The sequence below is a fragment of the Lampris incognitus genome, chromosome 12 (assembly GCF_029633865.1).
Source record: "Lampris incognitus isolate fLamInc1 chromosome 12, fLamInc1.hap2, whole genome shotgun sequence".
Lineage (NCBI taxonomy): Eukaryota > Metazoa > Chordata > Actinopteri > Lampriformes > Lampridae > Lampris > Lampris incognitus.
Genome location: NC_079222.1, coordinates 33813035 through 33840763, shown reverse-complemented (window position 1 = coordinate 33840763; position 27729 = coordinate 33813035). Strand labels below are relative to the sequence as shown.

General features: G+C 46.2%; 1 protein-coding gene across 1 annotated transcript in view; it reads left to right on the top strand.

Moving 5' to 3' along the window:
- Nucleotides 1–524: 524 nt before the first annotated feature.
- Nucleotides 525–27729, top strand: part of agpat2 (1-acylglycerol-3-phosphate O-acyltransferase 2 (lysophosphatidic acid acyltransferase, beta)) — a 70209-nt gene continuing 43004 nt past the window's right edge. Inside the window, exon 1 of the mRNA XM_056290749.1 lies at nucleotides 525–1229. Coding sequence (XP_056146724.1) covers nucleotides 1054–1229 — 176 coding nt within the window. The 5' untranslated portion in view covers nucleotides 525–1053. The remainder of the gene's footprint in view (nucleotides 1230–27729) is intronic.

Below are 27729 nucleotides of genomic sequence, written 5' to 3'. Positions count from 1 at the left end.
TTCCCCTTGCATTCCGATGTATCACGTCTAACCAACTTTGAATTGCGGCAGCATTTCGCAGATTGATGGGTGGGTGGGGGGGGGGGGGGCTCGTACACCCTCCTTTCAGGTTGGAGATGTAATGCCGTTTTCCGAGCCAACATTACGCAGCACACCTTTTGCGGATTGTAAATCACGGCACCGGTGTCAGCCCGGGCAGTAGGCGTCCTTTCCGCTGTGCACACCCTTTTATAGCCCGACGACAGCTTCATCTAAATGATAAAACCTTGTGGGCATAGCCTGGTAATTAAGTATCTGCAGTTCACGCATACACAAGCCATACTCTTGTTGTGAACGAATGGCTGAACCTCAGTGGCTTGCATCTGCAGCCTTATTATCTCGAAAGGGAAAAAAAAAGCATCCCGCTTTGACAGTCAAATGAACTAAGCGAAACGGCCATAAGAGCGTTGCTTCATTATTTATTTATTTTTTTGGAGGGGTGAACTTTGTTTCACAAGCCGATTTTGCACACAGCCGAATTTGAACTCTGACCCCGAGATCTTCGCTCGCGCGCTCTTGTGCAAGAGGGGGCGAAAGCGGCGTCGGAGAAACAGACAAGCGGGTTGAGATTGACGTCACCCTCCCAGTCTCGCCTTTCACCACGGTTAACGCACGACGACCGCGAACGCCTGCGGTTCTCCACACATCGCGACGGCACCATCGCGCAACCGATCGCCGATGCGACCAGACGCGGCGCCTCCGCGACCGGAAATAGAAACTTCCACCGACGACGACTTGACTCCACCTCATGATGCCGTTTAGCAACAGATGAGGAGGGCTTCACGTTCGCTGTACAGACACCCCCCAAAACGCGTCCCCCCCTCCCTCCCCCCCGTCTTTACAGCGGGTCATCGGAGAAGTAGCGCGCCGCTAACGTTGTAATGTTTGTCAGGGTCGCGGTGCCACAGCTCACCGTCGCGCTATAGCTAACTGCCAGTCGGTCTTGCTAGTGGCGCTCTCGCCGAGCCGCGTTATTTCCTGCTGGGAACCCCCCCCCCCTCCCGGAGGGTCGCTATGGATGTGCTATGGATAACACCGCTGCTGCTGTTTCCGCTGCTGCTGTGGACGAGCGGCACGTTTGTTTTTTACTTCAAGAAATGTTTCTACGTCGCTTGGATGATGTGTTTGGCCTTGCTGGCGATTCCCCTGTGTGTGCTGAAGAGCGGCGGCAGAGACATCGAGAACATGAGGTGAGTCGCTCGCGTAAACACCCAGGAGCGGCGCCTTTTGACATTCAGCGCTAGCTAGCCGGACGGCTAGCCGCTCGTCGCACGGGGGGGGAAGCGGAGCCCTTTCAGAGGCAACGTTTCGTCACCGATCGTGCGGGGGAGCAACGCAAGACTTCCGGCGTACGGCGATCTTGCAGGTAGCGGGTCAAGTTAGCTCTTCCAAGGGAAAGCAAAGCCGCAACTGACGTGGATATTTGAACCGGTGGGGAAGGGTAACGCCGGGGTCGTTCACCGCTACGTTTGACTTCTGGGTGGCACGCCGCGGCGTGTTTACCTCAAGAGCGCTGCCGCCGTTAGCCCGAAGGTACGGCGCATTATCCGGCGCCCGCGGGTCCTCTCGTGCCAGCCCGGCGGCGTCGTCAAGCCGACGCAACCCCTGTTCTAGAACCCAGCCTGCCCCCGCGGCTCAGCTCCCGCTCCCGAGCTCGTGTCGTGTTCTGGTACTCCGCGTTGTCGGGGTCACGCGTAATAAGCGTGCCTCGCCTCCGTGGATCGCATCGCTGTCGGCTTTACGACGGCGTCTTCGGTGGCTTCGGTAGTCGGTCTGCTGTCCGTGGTTAAACGGGGCGGCTCACGACGCGGTTTCTGCTTGTCGGTTTCAAGTTTTCCGGAGGCTAAACGTTACCCTCGTTTTGGTGCCCGCTACCTTCCCGTTTACACGGGCTGCCGTTCGAGTCGCCCATCATCACCTTTTGATGGAATTTGTCGTGTTACACCAGAACCCCAGTAACGGGTGAGGGCAGTCGACTCCTAATATAATACCCCTTTTTGAATCGCCTGTTTTTGTTTTGTAGCAAGGGCATGTGATGCTGTGGTCAGAAGGGGCATGGGGAATCAGGTGTTCCCCCTGATTAGCAGTGTTACGTTGGAAGTGCACTCCTCACGCCACCAGGTCAATGTCTACTAGTTACTCCACTGACTTTGCCCTGCTCAGCTGACATGTATTCCCAGTAGCAACAGCAGCGCAGTGTTTGCCTCAGTGCCAGTTTGGAATAGTTGTTTCACTGTTATTACCCAACGTTTAGGTGTCACATTGCACTGTTGTCCCATCCTGCTATCCCAAAGGTTATTTGGATCTGCCCACTATGTCAGAGTGTCTATAACAGCGACACAGGGCATTCGAGAAAGTTCAGCCGTAGGCACACACACTGGCACATTGACGGTCTCTGACACGAAGTACACTGATTCGTTAAGGAAGGGCCAGTTTGTCACAATAATTTGCTCCAAATCTGGTGCACGATGCAAAAGCCTTAATTGTAGGATTGACTCTTGCTTTACAGCTGACTCTGTGGATTTGGACTGTGTAGTATAAGCGACGTGGGCCTGATTAGGCTTCAACGTACAATAAGTCACTCGATTTCAATTTAGCAGTCATGTGGTTATTGCTTTTTAGAAATGGCTTCCCCCCCCCAGTTTTGAACTCGATGTTGGTATTTGTGCATCGCCATGAGTGATCTTTGGAGGTTGTAGTGGAGCTTATTATGTTCGGGTTACTGCAGTTCAAAATGCTCATAATAAGCCTATGTGACAATTGGGACTGGAGTACTGCTTTTAACTTGGCTTCCAACCTGAATCATCAAGTTGACCCAACAACATAAGTTAAAAGGTTAGTGGCTCAGTATCTTATCCACAGTGGCTTGAATTCTCATAAATAATACCGTAAATACAAATTCTCCTATCAGTTAACAACTATTTTTTTTAAAAATTTGGTTAAGAGACTGTTGCCTTCAGTAGTTCAGGGATGTAAATAGGTTTTCAATGTAGTGAGTCTCCGGGACCCACAGGTGGTCATTTGAGTGGGTCCCCAGTATATATATATAATTTGTTTTTTTTTGACAAATTGATGTCATACATAGTTACAAGTATGCTTGACAGCCTCCTCATCATATTCTTCATATATCTTATAATTCCATTATAATTCTGCTATCCTCTTTCAGTGTTGTATTGGGTAAAATGTGTAAACACAACATCCATTGCACGTTGTCCGTCTTGGGAGAGAGATCCCTTCTCTGTTGCTCTCCCTGAGGTTTCTTCCTATTTTCTCTCCCTGTTAAAGGTTTTTTTTTTATGGAGTTCCTTATCTATTGCGAGGGTCTAAGGACAGGATGTTGTGATGTCGTAAAGCCCCCTGAGGCAAATTTGTAATTTGTGATGTTGGGCTATACAAATAAAATTGACTTGACTTATTATACCCATGTATGTTTTGAAAATTTAACTGAAAATTAAACAAATATCATTCCAAATTTGAAAACTTAATTTACAAAACATTACCACATCATCAAAGACTACAAAATTAAAATAAAATGGTGTCTATAGCAACATAATAGCACCAACATCAGTTATCAAATAGAGTTGAGTATAACACATGTGAACAAAACAATATTCAAATAAAAACAAAATGGTGCCTGTAGCACCAAATTAGCACCAAAATTAAATATAATGCACTGCATAAAGCCTTACATCATCGGTCATCATCGACATGAGTGACAGTGGCCGCGTGAGTTTATTTACCAATACCAAGTCTGTAGCCTTGATTGTTGAAGTGAGGTCTGCGCGGTGGGCTTGTTGCAGATAAAGTAGCATGTCGCGATGATTGAACACAGGATCTCTTAAAAATGGTGACTGGTGGCGAGGTTTCTTTCATTTATTTCTAAGATTTCATTTTTGTAGGATTTTGTTCACTCTTTTTCTCACCAATTCTGTCCGGCCAGTTACCCTATTCTTCCCAACTGTCCCGGTCGCTGCTCCACCCAGTCTGCCGATCCGGGGAGGGCTGCAGACTACCACATTTCTCCTCCGATACATGTGGAGTCGCCAGTTGCTTCTTTTCACCAGACAGTGAGGAGTTTTGCCAGGAGGATGTAGCGCGTGGGAGGGGAGGATCACACTGTTCCCCTCAGTCCCTCTTGCCCCCCGAACAGGCGCCCTGACCAACCAGAGGAGGCGCAAGTGCAGCGACCAGGACACATACCCACATTCGGCTTCCCACCCGTAGACACGACCAATTGTGTCTGTAGGGACGCCTGACCAAGCTGGAGGTAACATGGGGATTCAATCCGGCGTTCCCTGTGTTGGTAGGCAATGGAATAGACCTTATTTCTATGATTTCAACATGGATTTGTTGTTCACAATGTAGCATTATCAGGGGAAAAAATAGGGTGTGTCAGATGTGCCCCCTTGATGCAATAGATAGTGAGTTTACTGCATCATTTCGGATTGAAACGCATCAGATCCAGGACGCGTACCTATTTACATCAATGGTAGTTGACATGTGAAACTTTCTGTCACATGTCCTCACCTTACATCACCCACTTGTGCACTTGTGTGTTCCGTCTTTCTGATCCAATGTCCTTTTGGCTATCCTGAAAAATTAGCTTGAGCTTTGACATCTTTGTCTGTTGCACAGTGGTCACAGGTCACCTTTGCCTTCTTCTGTCAACAGCCAAGTAACCTACCCAAGGTCAAGTCTGTTATCACAGATAAATGAGGGTAAATGTTATTCTCTGTAATTAAAAATGGAATTTGGATTTTGATTAAAAGAGTAGAGGAAAGGTTGGGTGATTTTGGCTATGGAAAAAAAAATGCAGCTGAAGCAGACATTCTTAACCAGTCTCACAATGGCGAACACTGCAACAGTGTCTTCGCTGTTGCATAATCATTGTCGTTTGCACAAGGTTAGATGCGTTGTCACTGCCGCAATTAGCTTCAAGATAAGACATGAAGAATTTGCCCTGTTTGCTCTTTATTTTTCTGGAAGTTGAATCAGTTCATCTGAACTGACCCAACTTTCTGTTATTTTCTTACTTGACTGTTCCAGTCAACAATACATTGTTGCGATGCCTTTGATGAGCCAGTAATTGATGATTGCATAAGTATAACATGATAGCAAGCTTTTTCTACTGGTTTAATTAAAAAGGAAACATGCCTTTGATTAATTAAAAAATACTGACTTTAGTTTTCATGTTGTGATGAAATCTTTGTGTTGTTGGGATGGTTTAACAGGGTGTCAAATTGGCCCTTCATTACTTTTTTTTGGGGTTCAAAGCTTGTTACTGGGGAACGGGAAAAAGTAGTTATCTTGAGTATTGTGACCTCCGCACCCAAATTTGTATCACCTAGCCATTTGGACGTAATCAATTTGCAGCATTTCTATTAAATAGGAGTAGTGCATTGAGATTAGACCAGAGCAGTAACTACAAGCTGCGAATGAAAAATTAATTTTAGGTGTCAACTCCATAAAGCTAGAGTGTGGGACTTTTACATATAAATGAATGTCTCTGACATTCAAGCCTTTGCCAAACAAGTTCACACAATGATGATTGAGCCTATCACCACCAGATAAATCTCTGTGTTTCACAGGATACACAGAGTTTTAAATCTGGTGTGGGATGACATTCCTGCACTGGCACACCGGAGATGATGCTGCGTTTTACTTACGTCAAACAGCAGTGATTGTTTTGCCAGAGCTGAACTTCGGTTGTGGCGCCCGGGTAGTGTAGCGGTCTATTCCGTTGCCTACCAACACGGGGGTCGGCGGCTCAGTTCTCCGTGTTACCTCCGGCTCGGTCGGGCGTCGCTACAGACACAATTGGCCGTGACTGCAGTTGGGAAGCCGGATGTGAAGAGTAGGGTAATTGGCCAAGTACAGTTGAGGAGAGAAAAAAAAGAAAGAAAAAAAAAAGCTGAACTTCAGGCGGCACGGTGGCGCAGTGGTTAGTGTGGTCGCCTCACAGCAAGAAGGTCCTGGGTTTGAGCCCCAGGTAGTCCAACCTTGGTAGGTCATCCCGGGTCGTCCTCTGTGTGGAGTTTGCATGTTCTCCCCGTGTCTTTGTGGGTTTCCTCTGGGGGCTCCGGTTTCCTCCCACGGTCCAAATACATGTAAGTCAGGTGAATTGGCCGTACTAAATTGTCCGTAGGTATGAATGTTTGTGTGTGTGTGTGTCTCGGCCCTGTGATGGCGTGGCGGCCTGTCCAGGGTGTCTCCCCGCCTGCCGCCCAATGACTGCTGGAATAAGCTCCAGCATCCCCGAGACCCTGAGAACAGGATAAGCGGTTCAGCTAATGGATGGATGGAAGCTGAACTTTGGTGTGGCGACTCTGTGCATAACTGTAGTCCACTGACTTCCGGTTTCTACTGCCAGTTTCCTTTGACCTGCACCTACCAGCAAACGGGCGAAAAGTTTCAAGTTGTACATAGCAGGTTTAGTCCACAATTCCGTCCGTCCGTCCGCTCATCCTAATTGTGGACATAACTAGATATGTACAACTTGAAACTTTTCACCTGTTTGCTGGTAGGTGCAGGGGAAAGTTTGTCGACAGTTCTGTGCATGTCGCTGAGAGTTATCCATGGTAAGTCTTGCAGGCGTCGCGAAAAATATGCCATTGTCAGTAGCACACGCCAACAAACAGGAAGCTGGCATGACCGCTGCAGTAGAAACCGGAAGTCAGTGGACTACAGTTCTGTCAGAAAGCTTCCAGGCTTGGAAGCGATGGCGGGAAAACCCAAGAAGTGTCCAAGAAAAGTTTCTGATGCTCCAGAGGAAAAATAAACTTGGTGTTCTGAGTAAGGATTAAAGTAAGAAAAGAAAAAAAAAAGAAAAAGAAAAAAGAAAGAAAGCGATCGACAACCAGGGCAAACACGTATAACCGTTGGCGTAGCCTTTTCCTATTGGAGAGCGCCGAAAGAAGAGACGTGATTACTTTCACTGCCAGAAGGGGGAGACTAAACTTTCTCAATGCAGGTTTAAAGGGAAAATTCAACATTTTTTTTAACCATCAAAGTCAACGTCAAAGTATCTGTCTACGACAGGGATAGCGCATGAAATACAAAATTCAGTTTTTTCTGCATCTCTGGGGTGTCAGTGAAACCCAGTTAAAAAACAAAAAATAGAGCCCAGCAGGGTTTCTGATATTCTAATCTACTCTAAACACACTGTTCAAAAATTGGATCCTCATTCTCTTGGCTTAGCTACATTTCCAGTGGTGGAAATGACACCCCCCAACACTGCACAGCATTGGGGGAGGCTTACGCACAATGCATTGTGGTATGAGTAGGTGCTGTGAGAAAGACTGTGAGTTGAAGAACACCAGTTCCTCCATCAAAATAGACTAAATTACTCATCAGTGCTGACTGCGCATACGCAAGGCCGTCGGTGAAATTTCCCTTTAAAAAGCAAGCTGTATTATGCTCTTAATATGAGTGTTATACAACTTACTTCTTTAATATGGGATTTTATTATATCATTTATAACAAATATTTAAAATTTTTCGAATTTTTGAAATTAGTTTTTAAACTAAATTCGTTTCTAGAGTAAACCTAAGGATTATTATTTTTTTATTTGGGACCAGTTTCCTGCAGATCAAGGGCTATGGCGTGGTGATATCCTGATGGACAGGACAATGCAAATTTTGAGTATACTATGTTCGCTTAAAGTCATAATTTTGGGTGGCATAATTCGTCTTGGTAAAAAAAATGTCCCGTAGCAAGACACCCAACCCCTCATTGCTCCTGATGAGTTATTTGATTGTGACCTTGCATGATTGACACCACTATCGGGTTGTGTGTGTGTGTGTGTGTGTGTGTGTGTGTGTGTGTGTGTGTGTGTGTTTGCATGCGTGCATGTGTGTGTGTAAGGCATTAATTGTAAAGCACTTTGAGTGACTGTTGCAGCTGGAAAAGCGCTATATACAATATGTACAATATATTAAAAAAGGCTACACACCCCTGTTAAAATGGCAGGTTTTTGTGATGTAAAAAAATGAAACTAAGATAAATCATGTCAGAACTTTTTCCAACTTTTAATGTGAAATTGCAACCTATAAAATTCATGTGATAAAAGCTGAAACCTTTTTGGGGAAAAAAATAGTAAACTTACAATAATATGGTTGTGCAAGTGTGCACACTTCTAAACTAAAACTTTGTTGAAGCAACTTTTGATTTTATTACAGCACTCAGTCTTTTTGGTTAAGAGTCTGTCAGCTTGGCACATCTTGACTTGGCAATATTTTCCCAGTCTTTTTTGCAAAAACGTTCTAGATCTGTCAAATTATGAGAGCATCTGCTGTGCATAGTCCTCTTCAGGTCACCCTACAGATCTTTAATTGGATTCAGGTCTGGGGTCTGGTCAGGGCAGTCCAAAATGTTGATCTTCTTTTGGCGAAGCCATTCCTTTGTTGATTTGGATTTATGGTTTGGGTCGATGTCATGCTGAAAGGGAAAATCATCTTCAGCTCTCTAGAAAATACCTGAAGTTTTTGTGCCAAAATTGACTGGTATCTGGAGCTATTCATCATTCCCTCCACCTTGACTAAACTCCCAGTTCCGGCTGAAGAAAAGCAGCCCTGAAGCACGATGCTGCCACAACCATGCTTAACCATGGGTGTGGTAGTGTTTTGGTGATGTGCTCCATTATTTATGTGCCAAAGATACCATTTGGAATTATTGCCAAAAAGTTCAACCTCGGTCTTATCAGACCATAACACATTTTTCCACATGGCTGTGGGAGACTGGATATATATTTTTTGCAAAATGTAGCTGGGCTTGAATGCCTTTTTTCATGTGAAAAGGCTTCCGTCTTGCCAACTTACTCCATAGCCCAGAAATATGAAGAACACGGGAGATTGTTGTCACATGTAGGGAGGAACCAGTACTTGGCAGAAATTCCTTCAGCTCTATTAATGTTGCTGTAGGCCTCTTGGCAGCAGCCTCCCTGACCCGTTTTCTCCTTGTCTTCTCATCAATTTGGAAGTGACGTCCTGTTCTTAGTAATTTTCTTCATTGTGTTCCATGGTAAATCTAATGCCTTGGAAATTCTTTTGTACCCCCTTGCTGATTGATACTTTTCAACAATGAGATCCCATTCATGCTTTGTAAGCTCTCTGTGGACCAGTTGGATGCAACCAAGAAGATACCAGGAAAATTCTACAGGAACAGCTGAACTTTATTTGGGGTTAATCACAGTCACTTTAACCGATGGCAGGTGTCTATTAACTTAACATGAGTTTGAATGGGAGTGGTTAATTCCGTACACAGCCACATCCCCTATTATGTAAGGATGTGCACACTTACGCAAACAGGTTGTTGTAAGTTTTGTATTTTTATTTTTCCCCTAACATATTTCTTATTGTTTTTTATTTTATTTTTATAGGTTGCAGTTCACATTAAGGGTGGAAAAAGTTCTGACATGATTTATTTTGGTTTCATTTTTTTACGTCACAAAAAACCTGCCATTTTAACAGGGGTGTGTACAATTTTTATATCCACTGTAAATGCAGTCCACTCATCAATCTGCCTTGGTAGTATAAAATGAGGCTGACCATTGCATCAGTTATGATTGCTCGTGTCAGGAAGTTCCGCCAGACCGTTTTCAACCTTGAGGTTTTGGAGAACACAACTGAACTGGTGACAATAATGTGGTGAGAAGACATTCTGTTTTGATGACAATGCAAAATTGTTTTTTTGCCAGCAGAATGGCCAAGAATTGAGCAGTGGTTAAGAAAAAGTTTTCCAGATGAAGAAGTGGTGCAAAAAACATAACTGCAAGTTGACCACATGAGTCAAGAACCACCATCCAAGGCAGATGAGCTTGCTCCGGCTAGGTTAAATCCTTAGGCGTTAAATAATAAACTTTATTTTAACATTTTGTTTGAGCTCAGAACAGGTTGGTATGGTGCTAGAATGGTAGAACTGATTGCCTTCATGATAAGTCCAACAATAAAAAACAAGCTGCATCATACAGCTGATTCAAGTGGGAAAATCTTGACTATGCTTTTTGTCACATCCTGAAGAATATGCACATTTCCATCAACCCCCTCGACATCCATCCATCCATCCATTAGCCAAACCGCTTATCCTGCTCTCAGGGTCGCGGGGATGCTGGAGCCTATCCCAGCAGTCACTGGACGGCAGGAAGGGAGATACCCTGGACAGGACGCCAGGCCATTACAGGGCCGACACACACACACACACACACACACACACACACACATATTCACACCTAGGGACAATTTAGTACGGCCAGTTCTTCTGACCTACATGTCTTTGGACTGTGGGAGGAAACTGGAGCACTCGGAGGAAACCAACGCAGATACGGGGAGAACATGCAAACTCCACACAGAGGATGACCTGGGATGACCCCCAAGATTGGACTACCCCGGGGCTCAAACCCAGGACCTCTTGCTGTGAGGTGGCCATGCTAACTACTGCGCCACCGTGTCTTGATATTGCCTGCTTAATATCAAAAACTCGGAGACCCCTGTGACATAGGCGGCAAACATAGGGTCCAAAGCATCAGACAAGCTAAGTAGAGAAGCAATATGTTGGCATAAGCCAACTAAACATTTTGAGTAGGCTTGTGAGAAGCTGAGGTGTGGTGTTCTTCTACAGCAGGGGTCCCCAACCTTTTTACCCCCGCAGCCTGGTCTTATATTTAGAATATTTTTGTGGCCAGCGAGTCTGCCATCTGATGGAGAGGGCTGTGGTGTCATGACAGAAACATTGTGTATTGGAATATGGCTACAATATTATTAGTGTCCTTGTTAGAAGTTAAGGCAAACCACTTATGACGTCCATAGGAAATTTGGGTAAACCAAATTAATTAGTTTCAGATCTAAAGTTGAAAATTCTTGATTACAGGGATTTCTGTCTTTGCTTTTTAGAGAAACACACATACAATGACTTTGAATAATAGACGCATTTATTAATGGCTAAATGTCTACCAACAATAGTAAATCAGAATCAAGTAGATTCTGATTTACACTATTGTTTTTCTAAGTTATTGAAGTTATTTAAGTAAGTTATTTAACTATTTAACTATTTAAGTTAGTTATTTAAGTAAGTTATTTAAGTAAGTAGTGTACACTTAGAAAAACACCATTGTTTTTCTACGTTTTTCTGCTTCCGGTGTGGCAAGATGGCTGCACAAACTCACGTTTGCAGCAGCCTCACCCAGTACCAGTGTGGGAAGATGGTGGCGCGAACTTACGTTTGCAGCAGCCTCACTACCATCCACGCAGTGTCTTTGTCCTTGTGTGCATCTAGGTTTGTGTCTTCATTTGATGTCTGGGAGAGCTGGCACTGGATCAGCTGGGAGAGCTTGGTCTGCTGCATCCTGTGGGCCCAGGGACCATGGCGCTGCCCGTAGATGCGCCCGAAGAGGAAACACAGAGGGCGGTCTGACAGGAAGCGGAAGAGGGGCAGGCTAAGCTAAGTGCTAGCCCATGCAGACCGGCAGCTCCGATAGCACCAAGGGCAGTCTGGCGGCGGCCTTGCCTGCTGTTGACTGTGTTTTTGGTGTCGTCGTGTGGAGTGCGGGGAGGTGTGTTAAAGGTGTCTGGCTGGGAGAGTTGGGTTGGATCGGCTGGGGGAGCCTGGTCTGCTGCGTCCGGTGGGCCCAAGAACCACGGCCCTGCCTGGAGCTGCGCCCGAAGAAGAAACACCGAGGGCATTCTGACAGGTCACAGAAGCGGGGCAGGCTAAGCTAACTGCTAGCCCATGCAGACCGGTGGTTCTGACGGTCATCCTGGCTGGCCTTCGTTCTCTTGGACAGTGATTTTTTTTGTTGCTTAGTTTGGATATGTGTGTAGTTTGGATTCTATGTGTTCCAGTTTGGATATACTATGTGTTCGTGTGGTTTTTGGATATGTGTTTTTGTCTTTGTGTTGCACTGCTGTGGTTTGGGGAAAATGATATTTCATTTCATATATGCAAGTACATGAAGTGAAATGACGAAGTGTTCCTGATTCCTGAATGAAATGATCCCTTTTAAGTGGCAAACCAGAGCTTATCACTTAGTTTGGCGATGGTATAAAATGGTATGTGATTTTCAGATCTACCAAAGAAGTTGAGACGCTATGAACTGAGTAAAATCTTTCTAAGATGTAAAACTGACATCTTAGATTGCTGTTTGACTTCAGCTCTGATCAAAGGCAGTAGACATGACTGGAGCCTACTTCAGGTGAAGCATCGCTGTAGAGATGATTTGGTCAGATGGAGGCTGCTGTAGTTGGTGATGTGGGTTTACTCCTGATGTCCATGTGGAAATTAACTTGCAAGTGAGTTGAGGTTGCCTGGCAACGATGTCAAGCATCAGCCGATTCTTCATTGATGTCCCCCGTACAGGTTGTGTGTAGTATGCCATGGGCCACTGCCTGGGTCCCTTAGCAACAATCAGACACTGGTAGGCGAGTCTGGTAGTGCCTTGGCAACATTCTGGAGTTAGTAGGCAATGGGGATCTTTCAAAGAAAGTTGAATCAGTTCATCTGGATGCAATGCTTATTGACAGATAGGTTTCATCACTCATCTAAGTGACCTCTTCAGTCTAAACTGACTGCAGGTGTCCCCACCCTTATAAACAATACAGTTGCATAATGACTGAAACCAACGATCAGTTTCATATGCAAATATGGGCATGACAATTAACTAGAGGTACAATGGCCAAGTGTACTATTCACAGAGGATTTGGGAATTTTTGCATTCACAGCATTGTAAGATGGCGACAGATGTACTCTTAGCCCCCCCCCCCCCCCCGGTTCAGGAATGGTCATTCCTTCTTCACATGGATGGCCTCTTTTTTTTTTCCTTTTGATTTTTCTCCCCCTTTCTCTCCCCAATTGTACCACACCAATCACCCCACTCTGAGCCATCCCAGTCACTGCTCCACCCCCTCTGCCGAGCCGGGGAGGGCTACAGACTACCATATACTTCCTCCGATACATGTGGAGTCGCCAGTTGCTTCTTTTCACCTGGTGGTGAGGAGTTTCGCCAGCGGAATGTAGCGCGTGGGAGGATCACGCTATTCCCCCCAGTTCCCCCTCCCCCCTGAACAGGCGCCCCGACCAACCAGGGGAGGCGCTAGTGCAGTGACCAGGACACATACCTACATCCCGCTTCCCACCCGCAGACACGGCCAATTTTATTTGTAGGGATGAGGACTGTAATTAAATTACTTGGCCTGACAGTTGAATACACATAATGCAAAGGGTGGTGGGTATTAAATCGTGGCCTACTCCTAATAGGAATATTGTAAGGGCCATGGGATGAGAGAGAACACACCTTTAGAAGACCTGGATTACACAGGGCAACAGGTGTTAACGAACTGGAGACGTGTTTTATGTAACAAAGGTTTTTTTTATCTATACTTATGGAACTAACCGGGGGGACTTTGGAGTGTAAACAGTCATTCATGAATACAGGACCACATAGCATAATGAAAATTGGCTGCTAACATGCGGCTATCCAGCTTGTTGGGGTGGATACTGTCTCTTCTGAAAAGGGAAAATCATTCCCAAGACAAATCAAAATTGTCAATGAAGCTCAAACTATTAGCTCTGCAGGCGGAATGGAGCCAAGTGTGGAGGCTGAGGATTCTGTTGAAGCGCCCTACTCCACGGGCCACTGTGGGAATAGGACCGGAAATAAAAACAGATTTTCCAGAAGAACTTAAAAAGTTAAAAAGGTTGTTAAAATCCTTTCTAGTTAATTCAGACTGCCGACAAGCTGCATCATTTGTTCCCACATGCACTATCACTCGGTTGGCAGCAAGCTAAGCAGCCCGGGCGCTTAGCCAGGATGACAGGGACCATGGCTCCAGGGAAACAGTGTGTAGCTGCGTTAAAGAAACAGATGTTCCTGATTATGGAATCCCCCGCTGTTAATGTCGTTGGGGAGAACAAGGGATGAGGAGCTGACGGCTGTGGGTTCTCAAGGCTGGAGAGAGCATAATCTTTTTGTGCAGGCTGTGTTAATGTCGCTGGCTGATGAAGGGGTGTCTGGGCTAGCAAGTGTTGGGACGAAGCAGTGACAACAGACCTGTGAGAGGGATTCCCTGCCAACTCGGGGTAAGGAAGACTTCAATTTCTGAACACAGCCTCTCTCAGAGTCTTATGATGGGAAGTCATTGACCGGGATGAGGGCTGATGATTTGGCTTTGCAGTGGAGCGGCAAGCCACCTGAACATTGCTAGCCACAGGAGGTGTGAAAACTGCAGTGTCGGCACACATCATTGTAGGGAAGGGGTTCAGATCAGGAGCATCGGTTGGGTTGACCGGGGTGTCATCAGCAAAGGCGGAAAAACCCGGTCCAGAAAGTAAAAACCCTAACTATGTCTTTACTCCACCCATGTACTAAACCATCAGATTGCACTGACTAGTTTCCCAAATCAGCTGGTTTAATATATGGTTGGAGTAAAGACACGGTTAGGGTTTTTCCTTTCTGGACCGGGTTTTTCCACCTCTGGTCGTCAGACAGTATCACGTAGTGGTTGGAGAGCCTTAGGCAAGGGGGAGAGGCAGCTCTGTTCAAGTCTCTCTTATGGCTCCGGAACACCACTTTGGGCCAGGACAACTGGTGGTTAGGTGTCGAGCAGCAAGCAAGCCGTGGGCTAGCTGTGGCATTAGCATTTTGCTCACTGACAGGCTGCTCATCCAGAATAAGAAACTTGTTCTTCAGCCAAACCTCTGATGAGACATTAGTGGAACTGTGTTTGTTGTGTCTGACTCTTCTTTTATCCCGGAGTGTCAGTCCAGAGCTCAGGGTTTGACACTGTGGGGGTAGAACAGGTCCTTGGTTTAGCCGATAGAACAAATCCAGATCCAATGTGGTGTCGGTCTCAAGCGGTACTCTTAGGCCCTTTAGGATCTTTGCTCTGTTGGTGCATTTGAGCAATAGTCAAGTAGTAATCTACTACACTGACCTGATCTGACTCGGTAAAAATAATGTGAAAGTAATTTTGTTGTCTGGGCAATAAAAATTCCTAAATTACAACACGTGAGACTTTCCTTGTGATAAAAAAAAAAACCAAAAAAAACCAAAACAAAACAAACTCGGCTTACTCAGTTGAGAGGAGATATGGAACAGAGGACTGTTTGAAAAAGGTGTAAATAAAAATAAAGTTGAATTGAGCAAACTTTGTGAAATAAAGAAAAAAAACCCCCGCAAAAATACTAAGTATAAAAAGAAGTGGAAAAATAAGAGAAAATTTGAAATAAAAGAAGACTTGGGGAAAAAAGACGTAAAAGAGCCTAGGGAAAAAAACCTTAGAAAAAAAATTTGGAAAAAACTAAGAAGAGCTTTAGAAAAAAAAAGTTAAAAAAAACCCAACAACTCAACAAAGATATTTACTTGGCTATTTATCCACCCTTGCCGACGCTGAGAGCAGGCTAAGCAGTTTGGATAATGGATGGATGCTCTGGGTATTCCACTGGCAGGGTAGGTGGTTTTCACACCATGCATCTCAATCTGCTTCCTTACTGGCACTCATTGCATGATTTTTAGGCGAGCAGATTATTTAATTCAGTCTACTCGCGCAAGCTCTCACACCCAGTTTAAACACCATGGTCAATCGACAGTGACAGAAGAAGACGACGAAGAAGAAGAATTATTTTATTAATCCCTGTGGGAAATTCCTCCTCTGCATTTAACCCATTCTAACCGTGTAGGTACGAGCGGTGAGCAGCCGCAGTGCAGCACCGGGGACCAACTCCAGTTTCTTTTTTTCTCTATGCTTTAGTCAGAGGCACAGATGGGAGTATTAACCCTAACATACATGTTTTTGATGGTGGGAGAAAACCGGAGCACCTGGTGGAAACCCACGCAGACGTGGGGAGAACGTGCAAATTCCACACAGAAAGGAGCTGGTATGGCCTGGGGTTTGAACGCAGGATCAGGAAGTATATTACAGCGTATTGTATAACACATCAGAGAACATATGATTAAACAGCAATCGTTCTATTGTGGCGGACACTAGGGGCTATGCCTCTTACCCAGCAGGGCTGTGAGCTGGGGGCGTGGTTTATGTTCCCGGGCTCTCTGGTGCAAGGTTGTTCCTGTTTCAGTTTGGTTTTAGAGCTGAGGAATAAAGTTCAAACTCGCCTTCGTCTCCTGTGTTTTTCCTCATCCTGCCACATTGGTGACCCCGAATTGAACACGTTTGGAGCAGAAGAAGAGTGTGAATCCACCTCGGCCACGCCGCCCCAACTCTCACAGCCGGCTGTTCTCGCCGCGGCTGTGAAGCTCCCAGAGTTCTGGCAGAGCGACCCGGCTTCGTGGTTCCAGCATGTTGAGGCGCTGTTCCACCTGCGTGGAATCGCTGCGGACGACTCCAGATACTATTTGGTCATTGCTGCGCTGGACCAGCAGTCCACACGCCGTGCCATGCAGCTGTTGCGCGCCCCCCCGCATCACGGTAATACGTCGCCCTCAAACATCTTCTGCTCCGGAGGTACAGCCTATCTGCCGCAGAGAGGGCAGATAGAATCCTTTCCCTATCTGGTTTGGGCGACGGGACGGCTGTGGATCTCATGGACAATATGCTGTCGCTGCTAGGCTCGGACGAAGGTGGGTTCCTTTTCCCGCACGTTTTCCTGCGCCAGCTCCCGTCTCCTGTGCGCGCGGCTTTGGCGAACTCCCCGTGTCTGGCCGCTGGTGACTGCCAAGGTTTGGCTGAGGAGGCCGATCAGGTGCTGCTGGCTACCAGACGGTTCTCTGTGCAGAGTGTGGCATTGGAGCCTCTGCAGCCGGCGTCGGAGGACGCGGACCCGGCAGTCGTGGCTGGAGTGACTGCCCAGAGCGGCCTCTTTTTATCCACCAGCGGTTCGGCGGCAAGGCGAGGCGCAGCGTCCCGCCATGCACGTTTGAGGCGGTGGGAAACTTCAGGGCCAGCGCTCAGTAGCAGCTGTGGGCACTGGTGGACGTAGTGAGCTGCTCTTCATTAAGGACTCAATATCAGGAAGACGGTTTCTGGTGGACTCGCAAAAGAGCCTACTCCCTCCAGCTAGCACAGACGTGTCAGCCGAAGGCAGCGGCCCACAGTTGAGTGCAGCTAACGGTTCGTCCATTGCGACGTTTGGCACAAGGTTTGTGACTGTTTGTTTCCACGGGCGCCATTTCGAGTGGGACTTTGTAGTCGCCTCCATTACTGTTCCTATTATTGGCGCGGATTTTCTGTGTGCTAATGGTCTGCTGGTTGATGTTTTAAACCGCCGTTTAATTGATGCTGTGTCTTTCGCCACTGTTCCGTGCGAGACAGGGGGAGCCGGGCCGTTAACACACGCTAACTTTTTAGCACTGGGTGATGTTTTTCAACGTTTGCTGGCGGATTTTCCATCGGTGACTACACCTGCCTTTTCCACCGCGGTTACGAAACACGGGGTAGAACATTTCATTCCCACTCTGGGACCGCCAGTTTTTGCGCGCGTGCGGCGCCTCCACTCGGTAAAATTGGCTACAGCTAAGGAGGAGTTCGCCATCATGGAGCGTCTGGGTATAGTTAGGCGTTCCAACAGCCCGTGGGCCTCGCCGCTTCACATGGTGCCCAAGGCGGATGGGTTGTGGCGGCCTTGTGGCGACTTTCGCCACCTGAACAACGTCACCGCCAATGACCGCTATCCCATCCCACACATACAGGACTTTTCCATATGCCTGGCAGGTACCACTATCTTCTCTAAGGTGGACCTGGTGCGCGGCTATCATCAGGCTCCCGTGCGCGCAGAGGACGTGTCCAAGACTGCAGTGATCACCCCATTTGGGCTTTTTGAGTTCATGCGCATGCCTTTTGGCTTGAAGGGGGCAGCGCAAACCTTTCAGAGGCTGATAGACTCGGTGTTGCGTGACCTTGCTTTCATGTTCGTTTATCTCGACGACATATTAGTGGCCAGTCCGTCAGCTGAAGAGCACCTGGCGCACCTGAAACAGGTTTTCCGACGTCTGGACAAACACGGCCTGATAGTCAACCCGGCCAAGTGTCAGTTTGGACTGCCGGTGATTGACTTCTTGGGTCATCGCATTTCGCCACAAGGCGCGGTCCCGTTGCCTTCGAAGGTGCAAGCGGTGGCGGAATTTCCCCGCCCAGTCTCTGTTAAGGCATTGCAGGAATTCTTGGGCATGGTGAATTTTTATAACCGTTTCCTCCCTCGCGCTGCCCACATCCTTCAGCCACTTTACGAAGCCCTGCGGCTTAAGAAGGCTAACGGCCCTGTCGACTGGACTCCCGAACGGGTCCAGGCCTTTGACGGAGCTAAATGTGCCCTGGCTAACACTGCCCTCCTCACCCATCCCACACCCACGGCCTCCATAGCTTTAACAACCGACGCGTCTGACATAGCCGTGGGGGCTGTGGTTGAACAGCATGTGGCGAATGCGTGGCAGCCACTCGCATTTTTTTGCCGCAAACTGCGAGATAGCGAGTGCAAGTACAGCGTTTTTGGCCGGGAGTTGCTGGCACTGCACCTTGCAACCCGTCATTTCCGTTTCCTGCTGGAGGGTCGCTCCTTCACGGCTTATGTGGGTCATAAGCCGCTGACTTTCGCCATGTCCAAGGTGAGCAGCGCCAACTGGCGGCCATCTCCGAGATCACAACGGACATTCAGCATGTGGCCGGGAAGTCCAACCATGTTGCTGATTGTCTGTCGCGTGTGCTTGTGTGTCCTGTGCACCTCGGTGTGGATTTCTCCACTATGGCTGCTGACCAGCCCAGTGATCCGGACGTCCTTGCCCTTAGGTCAACGCGTACCGGCCTCAAGCTAGAGGATGCTGTGATGCAGGAAGGCAGTCCTGCCCTCCTCTGCGATGTCTCCACCGGCCGTCCCCGCCCCCTTGTTCCAGTGGCTTGGCGCCGTCGAGTTTTTGAATCGATTCACTCCCTCTCGCATCCTGGAGTTCGGGCGTCGGTGAAGTTAGTCGGTTCCAAGTTTGCTTGGCCTGGCCTCCGCAAGGACGTCAAGGGGTGGGCGGCTGCATGTGTGGCGTGCCAGTGCGCTAAGGTCCACCAGCACACTAAGTCGTCCCTCGAACCGTTTCCGATCCCGGCCAGACGTTTCGACCGTGTGCATGTGGACCTGGTGGGCCCTCTACCTTCTTCACAGGGTTTTACGCACCTGCTCACATTGGTAGATTGGACCACCAGGTGGCCAGAGGCTGTCCCTCTGTCCTCCACAACATCCTCGGACGTTGCACGCGCGTTTGTTTCCTCCTGGGTCGCCCGTTTCGGCAATCTGTCAGATATCACCTCAGACAGGGGCCCCCAGTTCGTGTCAGAGCTCTGGTCGGCACTTGCGCGATCCTTGGGTGTGCAGGTACACCGCACTACCGCATACCACCCTCAGGCTAACGGCTTGTGTGAAAGTTTTCACCGGTGCTCTTGGATGACAACTGGGTGGACCGTTTACCTTGGTTTATGCTCGGGTTGCGTTCAGCTCCTAAGGAGGACCTCGACGCTTCGCCCGCTGAGCTGGTGCTTGGTCAGCCGCTCCGCGTCCCTGGGGAATTTTTGCCTGGGAGTTCCGCTCCTCGACCCCGTCTGGCCGTTTATCCTTTTTTGTCCGACAGCACTCGGGTTCCAGGCCCCATTCACCACTGTTTTCCGCGGTCGTTCGTGCATGCGGAGCTCATCTCGACTCGTTTTGTTTTTGTACGGCATGATGTTCACCGCTCGCCCCTCCAACCCCCATATGATGGCCCATTTCGGGTTCTTGAGTCGGGTCCTAAGGGTTTTGTGCTAGATATGGGTGGGCGTAGGGAGCGTGTCACGCTTGATAGGCTTAAACCGGCGCACAGGGTGGCAGGCGAAGTTGTGTTTCCGGCCCAGGTTCCCCGTCGGAGTCGTCCTCCTTCCAGGACCCCGGCAGTGTCTTCACAGGTTCAGCTTTCTGCTTCTCAGCCGGCATTGGACTGTGTTTCACCTACTGTTTCGGCTAAGGGATGGCGCAGCCGTTATGGCAGGCTGCTTAAGCCTCCAGTGAGGAACCGATTTTCTTTCCAGGAGTCCCTTCTGGGTGTTCGGAGGGAGGCTGTGTGGCGGACACTAGGGGCTATGCCTCTCACCCAGCAGGGCTGTGAGCTGGGGGCGTGGTTTACGTTCCTGGGCTCTCTGGTGCAAGGTTGTTCCTGTTTGAGTTTGGTTTTGGAGCTGAGGAATAAAGTTCAAACTCGCCTTCGTCTCCTGTGTTTTTCCTCATCCTGCCACACTATTACATTAAATACTTATCCAAAATTATGTCAGTCTGAACTATTTAGCAAGACAAGTTTCTGTACCTACTAGCAGTAGATGAACAGAAGTTAACTACCGATTCATTAATTAACTTACGATTAAAATGCAATTTCATGAGAGAAGATTAACTGAATAACATCAAGTAAAATAAAATGAAAAGAAATAACAAAATCAAATAATAAATGTTGGATAACAGCATATCGCTTGACCAAGAGACCTAACACCTGTGGTCACTAGATGGTAGTATCGTTACATGGTAGAAATGCAGTTAAAATCTTGAATCAATATCTCAGGCAATTTAAGCATTATAATTATGGGGCCTAGATCATTGTTCATGGAATTGTTTGCACAGTAATAGTAGTTGGGTTACTAGAGGGTTAAACAGTTAATTCATATCAACTCAGACATGTACAGAAACCAAGAGAGTTACCTTAAAGCTCTGTAAGGAATTGTTGAATTTATGACCTCAGATAAGGTCAACAGCATCTATGACATATGAGAGAGGGGTGTTCATGTGATTGTTTTGTGAGTGTGTGTGTGTGTGTGTGTGTGTGTGTGTGTGTGTGTGTGTGTGTGTGTGTGTGTGTGTGTGTGTGTGTTAGAGTTGGGGAGAGGCAGGAATAGAGAGTGAGAGGAGAGAATGCAACTTGAATTGATTAAAGTCATTATCCTGACTAAGAGAGAATGTGTGAAACTTCGAATACACAACTCCCATCTTCACCAATGATGAGATTAGAAACTTTCCTCTTCTGTGGAAAAGAGTTCTTGTCTTGTTGGAGATGTAATTAACTCCTTCTTGTGATCAACGGTGAAGATAACCTGGAAAGGTCATTATGTGTTCTCATGTCCTTCTGTAAATTGGATAATCACATCAAAAAAATGATTACTTTGGAAGGTCCTCTGGTCTGGTTGATGTCAATTTAGCACCTTTATGTGGGTTGGGTCGAAGACGAATGAGCAAACTTAGTTAATATATGAATAGACTTTGCTTACTTATCTCTGGTGAAATTCCAAAGGGGCTGAAGAGAGAGAGCGAGAAGCGGGGAGACAGACAGACAGACAGGGAGACGGTCACAGTCCGGGGAGCTTTGAGCTGTGGAGGCGAGGATGGTCCTGGAAGAGAGAAAGTGATGAAAAATACCTTTTTGTGATCAGAGTTGATGTCTTTTTCTCTTTGGATATTATCAGGGAATAGTATAATGGATAACTTGTCTAGGGCAAGACTAAATACTAGGTTATAGTCTACCTTAGGGTAGTTCTGCTACTTTGGGGTTATCTTACTAGTCATAGACAAGCTCTAGGATAGCAGTGGCCCTTATTGCTCCATTGCTGCTTGACTCGCTATCTTCCTCAATCACACCAAGATCACTGGGAGGGATATCCTGTTCTGGTTTCTTTAGTCTAATTAGCTTGCTTAATCCACTTGTGCATTTATTTAGTTTACCCTGCAGGGTCTTGGTGCGTCTGATGTAGAAATAGGTTACAGCGAAGGTTACACTGAAGGTTACGAGGTATTCTAATAATACCGAGGCTAGCAACACTGTGTCTGGGGTTGATCAAGCATACGTCAGGGGTTGACTAGGGGCCTTTTTCTGAGAGGAAATGTCCTTAAGTTACCTTATCTACAGGGGTTATATCGATGGTCTGGGTACTTTCATATTGCGTTTGGGTAATGGTATTTAGGTCTAATTTCAGGGTGTTTGCTGAAGAAGTCAGATACCATAATTTCACTTTAATACTGATCAGGTTTATAGCATTCTTTGGTACACTGATCTATAGTGTTTGGTTGGGCACCATGGTGCGAATGGAGGTGTCATGTTGGTCTTAGGTCAGAGTAGCTTTTTCCCCCTGTCCTCTTTTTTCCTGTTAGGTGAAAAAAAGTGGCTAGCAACTCCACATGTAACGGGGGAGACATGTGGTAGTCTGCAGCCCTTCCTGGCTTGGCAGAGGGGGTGAAGCAGTGACTGGGACGGGGGATTGTGGAGTAATTGGACAGGTACAATGGGGGAGCCAAAAAATTGCTTTAACCCCTATTGGAGATGTTTCAGAGTCCTTAAGGAATGGTCTTCTCCACACATCGACGAGGGGTGTCCTGATCACATTACTTCCAAAACCAGGAAAACTAAACACAGAATTTGAAAATATTCACCCAATTGGCCTCTTGCATTCAGATACAAAAATACTTTGCAAAGTTCTTGCAAGAAGGTTGGAGGGCCTGCTTCCTTGGGTGGTGGGAGAGGATCGAAATGGATTTATTCAAGGTAGACAGGGTTTTCACAATGTCAGATGAGTGCTCATATTTTATACAGCCAGAGAGGGGCGACAGACATGGCCTTCCAGCCTTGATTCAGAGATGGCCTTGATGCAGAGAAGGCCTTTGACCATGATGAATGGCCTTATCTGTTTGAGGTGCTTACCTGCTTTTGGCTTTGGGGATACATTTTGTAAATGGGTTAGATTGCTTTGTACTGGGCTCACCAATAATGTGGTCTCTAAACCGTTTAACATCTCTAGAGGTTGCCCACAAGGAAGTCCTTTATCACCATTGCTATTTATTCTTGCAATAGAACCATTTGCTGTAGCGGTGAGGATGCATAGAGACATTTATGGAATTCGAGAAGGTCATGTAGAACATAGAATTGCACTCTTTGCCGATGATGTAATCTTGCTCCTAAAACATCTAAACAGTTCTATCCCCACACTCCTAGATCTTATTAAAACAGTTGGCAAAATATCAGGATACAAAGTTAATCATTCAAAATCATCTATAATGTTACTTAATGACTTAGAGAGGAAAAATAGCAATGTTTATGCTTCTTTTTTCAACCCACCGGATAATTTCACATATCTGGGTATAAAAATTGTGCCTGAGGGGAAAAGAAATCGCTCAGATAAGTTATGAACCAATTCTGGAAGCTACTACCTTATCTGTAGAATGTTGGACATCTTTACCTATATCAAAGATTGGCAGGATAAACATTGTAAAAGTGAACATACTCCCTAAATTTCTCTATTTGTTGCAGAATATCCCCCTGCCCCTCCCTCATTTGTGTTTACTAGAATTAAGAAATTGTTTTGCAGCTTTATATGGCAAAGTAAGTATCCCAGACTACATCTATCCTTATTATATCTACCATATGACCAAGGAGGCCTTAAATGCCTAAACATCCAATGGTATTACTGGGCAGCTCAACTGTGGTCCATCACGATTTACTTTTCACTTGAAAACCCTCCTGCTTGGATGGATGTAGAATTTTGTTCTGTTACATCAAGCTTACCGTTGGGCTTGTATTTGTATTCAGCAGGTTGAAAATACCTGAGAAAAAATACAGACAACCCGATTGTATTGAAAATGATTAATGTTTGGTTTGACACTTGTACGTATTTGAATATAAAAGCCTCCTGTTCATGCTTCAGTGGTAATGTTAACTGTAAACCAGGGAAAAGTGACTCAGGATTTCGGTTATGGGCTCAAAAAGGGTTAAGGAATGTGCAAGATATGTACAGTGAAGATAAAGTACTTAGGGCCCTTGCAGAAATATCAACTAAATATTACATTCCATTGACTCACTTTTTCAAATATCTTCAAATTGGGAATTTATATCCTCATGTCAAAACCATTCATTAGATATACCTGTCATTTTCTCATTTGAGGCAGCAATTATAGGACATTGCGATGATAAAGGTTTAATTTCATCTCTGTATGGCTTGTTTGAATCTGGGTCTGATGAATCCTCAGAATCAAAACTGAGATCATAGAAGGAAGATATACAGTGCCTTGCAAAAGTATTCAACCCCCTTGACAGTCATCGCTAATTTTTGGATTATAAATGATACTCACAAATCTGTTCCTGAACAGTATTATTTTTGTGAACCCATAAACTCTTAACAGCATGTTCTCAAAGCTAAAATAAGTGATGTTTTGCTGACTTTTTGTAAATAAATTGTAGAGTACCCTTTTGCTGCAACAATAGCCATGATTCTCTAGGGGTAAGTATGTACAAGCTTTGTGCATTCTTCTGGAGTAATTTTTGCCCATTCTTCTTGGCAGAATTTGTACAGGTCTTGCTGGTTGGTGGGATGGCGCATCTGGACTGCAATTTTCAGTCTGTGCCAAAGATTTTCAATGGAGTTGAGGTCCGGACTTTGACTTGGCCACTCCAAAACGTTCACCTTTTTGTTGCTTAGCCATACCATTGTTGCTTTAGCCTTGTACTTAGGATCATTGTCCTGCAGGAAGGTGAACCTTCTCCCAAGCTTCAGTTTTATGGCAGACTGCAACAGGTTTTCTTCCAATATTTCCCTGTATTTAGCTCCAGTCATTCTTCCCTCAATTTGAACAAGGTTCCCAGTGCCTGCAGGTGAAAAGCAACCCCATATCATTATGCTGCCGACGCCATGCTTCACTGTAGGGGAGGGTGTTTGTTAAGGCATGAACAGTGTTAGGTTTGCGCCACACATAACACTTTGAGTTTTGGCCAAAAAGCTCAACTTTTGTCTTATGTGACCACAAAACCTTTACCCACATCCTAACTAGGTCTCTCTTATGCTTGATAGCAAACTCCAAGCGTTCTTTTATATGCATAGTTTTGAGCAATGGCTTCTTTCTTGCCACCCTCCCATACAGGCCAGATTTATGGAGAGCCCGTGATATGGTTGACTCATGCACATTTACTCCAGTTTCAGCCGCTGACCTCTGGAGCGCCTTTAAAGTGATTGTCGGATCATTTGCCCAAGGGAGCCCATTTAAACCAGTAGCCCCTGCCACTAGGCTTAATAATTACATAAAAAATACAATTAACACATTTCCCTACTAAATAAAGCATGTGCAGCTTATTAAACACATACACACACACACACACACACACACACATATATATATATATGTATATATGTATATGTGTTAATATTCTGCTCATTTGTCATTTGTGGAGCACTTTTATCAACACCATTGATGGTTTCCGGAAAAAAAAAATAATATATACACTGCTCAAAAAAATAAAGGGAACACATAAGCAATGCAATGTAGCTCCAAGTCAATCACACTTTTGAGATATCAACCTGTCCAGTTAGGAAGCAACACTGATTTGTGAATCAATTTCACCTTTTGGTAAATTGTCTAATTTCCACCAGGTGGAAATTAGACAATTTGCAAGACAACCCTTATAAAAGGAATGGATTTGCAGGTGGTGGCCACAGACCATTTGCCTGTCCTCATCTTTTCTGGCCGATCTTTGGTTAGTTTCTCATTTTGCTAGTGCCCTCACCACTAGAGGTGGCATGAGGCGGTATCTGCAACCTACAGAAGTTGCTCAGGTAGTGCAGCTCATCCAGGATGGCACATCAATGCGTGCTGTGGCAAGAAGATTTGATGTGTCTCCCAGCACAGTGTCCAGAGCATGGAGGAGGTACCAGGAGACAGGCCAGTACACCAGGAGACGTGGAGGGGGCCGCAGGAGGACAACGACCCCGCAGCAGGACCGCTATCTGGTCCTTTGTGCAAGGAGGAACAGGAGGAGCACTGCCGGAGCCCTACAAAACGACCTTCAACAGGCCACTAATGTGCAGGTTTCTGCTCAAACAGTGAGAAACAGAATGCATGAGGATGGTATGAGGGCCCGACGTCCATAATTGGGGCCTGTGCTCACAGCCCAACACCGTGCAGCCCGATTGACCTTTGCCAGAGAACATCTTGGTTGGCAGATTCGCCATTGGCGCCCTGTGCTCTTCACAGATGAGAGCAGGTTCACACTGAACACATGTGACAGACGTGAGAGTCTGGAGATGCTGTGGAGAACGTTCTGCTGCCTGCAACATCCTCCAGCATGACCGGTTTGGCAGTGGGTCAGTGATGGTCTGGGGAGGCATATCCTTGGAGGGCCGCACAGACCTCTACATGCTAGCCAGAGGTACCATGACTGCCATTAGGTACCGGGATGAGATCCTCAGACCCCTTGTCAGACCATATGCTGGTGCAGTGGGCCCTGGGTTCCTGCTCATGCATGACAATGCTCGTCCTCATGTGGCCAGAGTGTGTCAGCAGTTCCTGTATGTCGAGGGCATTGATGCTATGGACTGGCCTGCACGTTCCCCAGACCTGAATCCAATCGAGCACCTCTGGGACATCATGTCTCGTACCATCCGCCAACGCGATGTCGCACCACAGACTGTCCAGGAGTTGACCGATGCCCTGATCCAGGTCTGGTAGGAGATCCCTCAGGAGACCATCCGTCGTCTCATCAGGAGCATGCCCAGACGTTGTAGGGAGTGCATACAGGCACGTGGAGGCCACACACACTACTGAGCCTCATTTTGAATCGTCTTGAAGAATTTCCACAGAAGTTGGATCAGCCTATGTTCTCATTTTCCACTTTGATTTTGAGTATGATTCTGAATCCAGACCTTAATGGGCTAATGATTTTGATTTCCATTGATCATTCTTAGGTTATTTTGCTCTAAACACATTCCTCTGTCTAATAAATAAAGATTTTCAGCTGAAATATTTCATTCATCGAGGTCTATATTGTGTTTTTAGGTGTTCCCTTTATTTTTTTGAGCAGTATATATATATATATATATATATATATATATAATCCAGTTAGTCAAGTAAAATCTTTATGAGATAGCACAAGTCTGTTTCATGCTATAAGCAATCATCAGCTGTAAAATATACACTACCGTTCAAAAGTTTGGGATCACCCAAACAATTTTGTGTTTTCCATGAAAAGTCACACTTATTCACCACCATATGTTGTGAAATGAATAGAAAATAGAGTCAAGACATTGACAAGGTTAGAAATAATGATTTGTATTTGAAATAAGATTTTTTTTACATCAAACTTTGCTTTCGTCAAAGAATCCTCCATTTGCAGCAATTACAGCATTGCAGACCTTTGGCATTCTAGCTGTTAATTTGTTGAGGTAATCTGGAGAAATTGCACCCCACGCTTCCAGAAGCAGCTCCCACAAGTTGGATTGGTTGGATGGGCACTTCTTGCGTACCATACGGTCAAGCTGCTCCCACAACAGCTCAATGGGGTTCAGATCTGGTGACTGCGCTGGCCACTCCATTACCGATAGAATACCAGCTGCCTGCTTCTGCTCTAAATAGTTCTTGCACAATTTGGAGGTGTGTTTAGGGTCATTGTCCTGTTGTAGGATGAAATTGGCTCCAATCAAGCGCTGTCCACTGGGTATGGCATGGCGTTGCAAAATGGAGTGATAGCCTTCCTTATTCAGAATCCCTTTTACCCTGTACAAATCTCCCACCTTACCAGCACCAAAGCAACCCCAGACCATCGCATTACCTCCACCATGCTTAACAGATGGCGTCAGGCATTCTTCCAGCATCTTTTCATTTGTTCTGCGTCTCACAAACGTTCTTCTTTGTGATCCAAACACCTCAAACTTGGATTCATCCGTCCACAACACTTTTTTCCAGTCTTCCTCTGTCCAATGTCTGTGTTCTTTTGCCCAT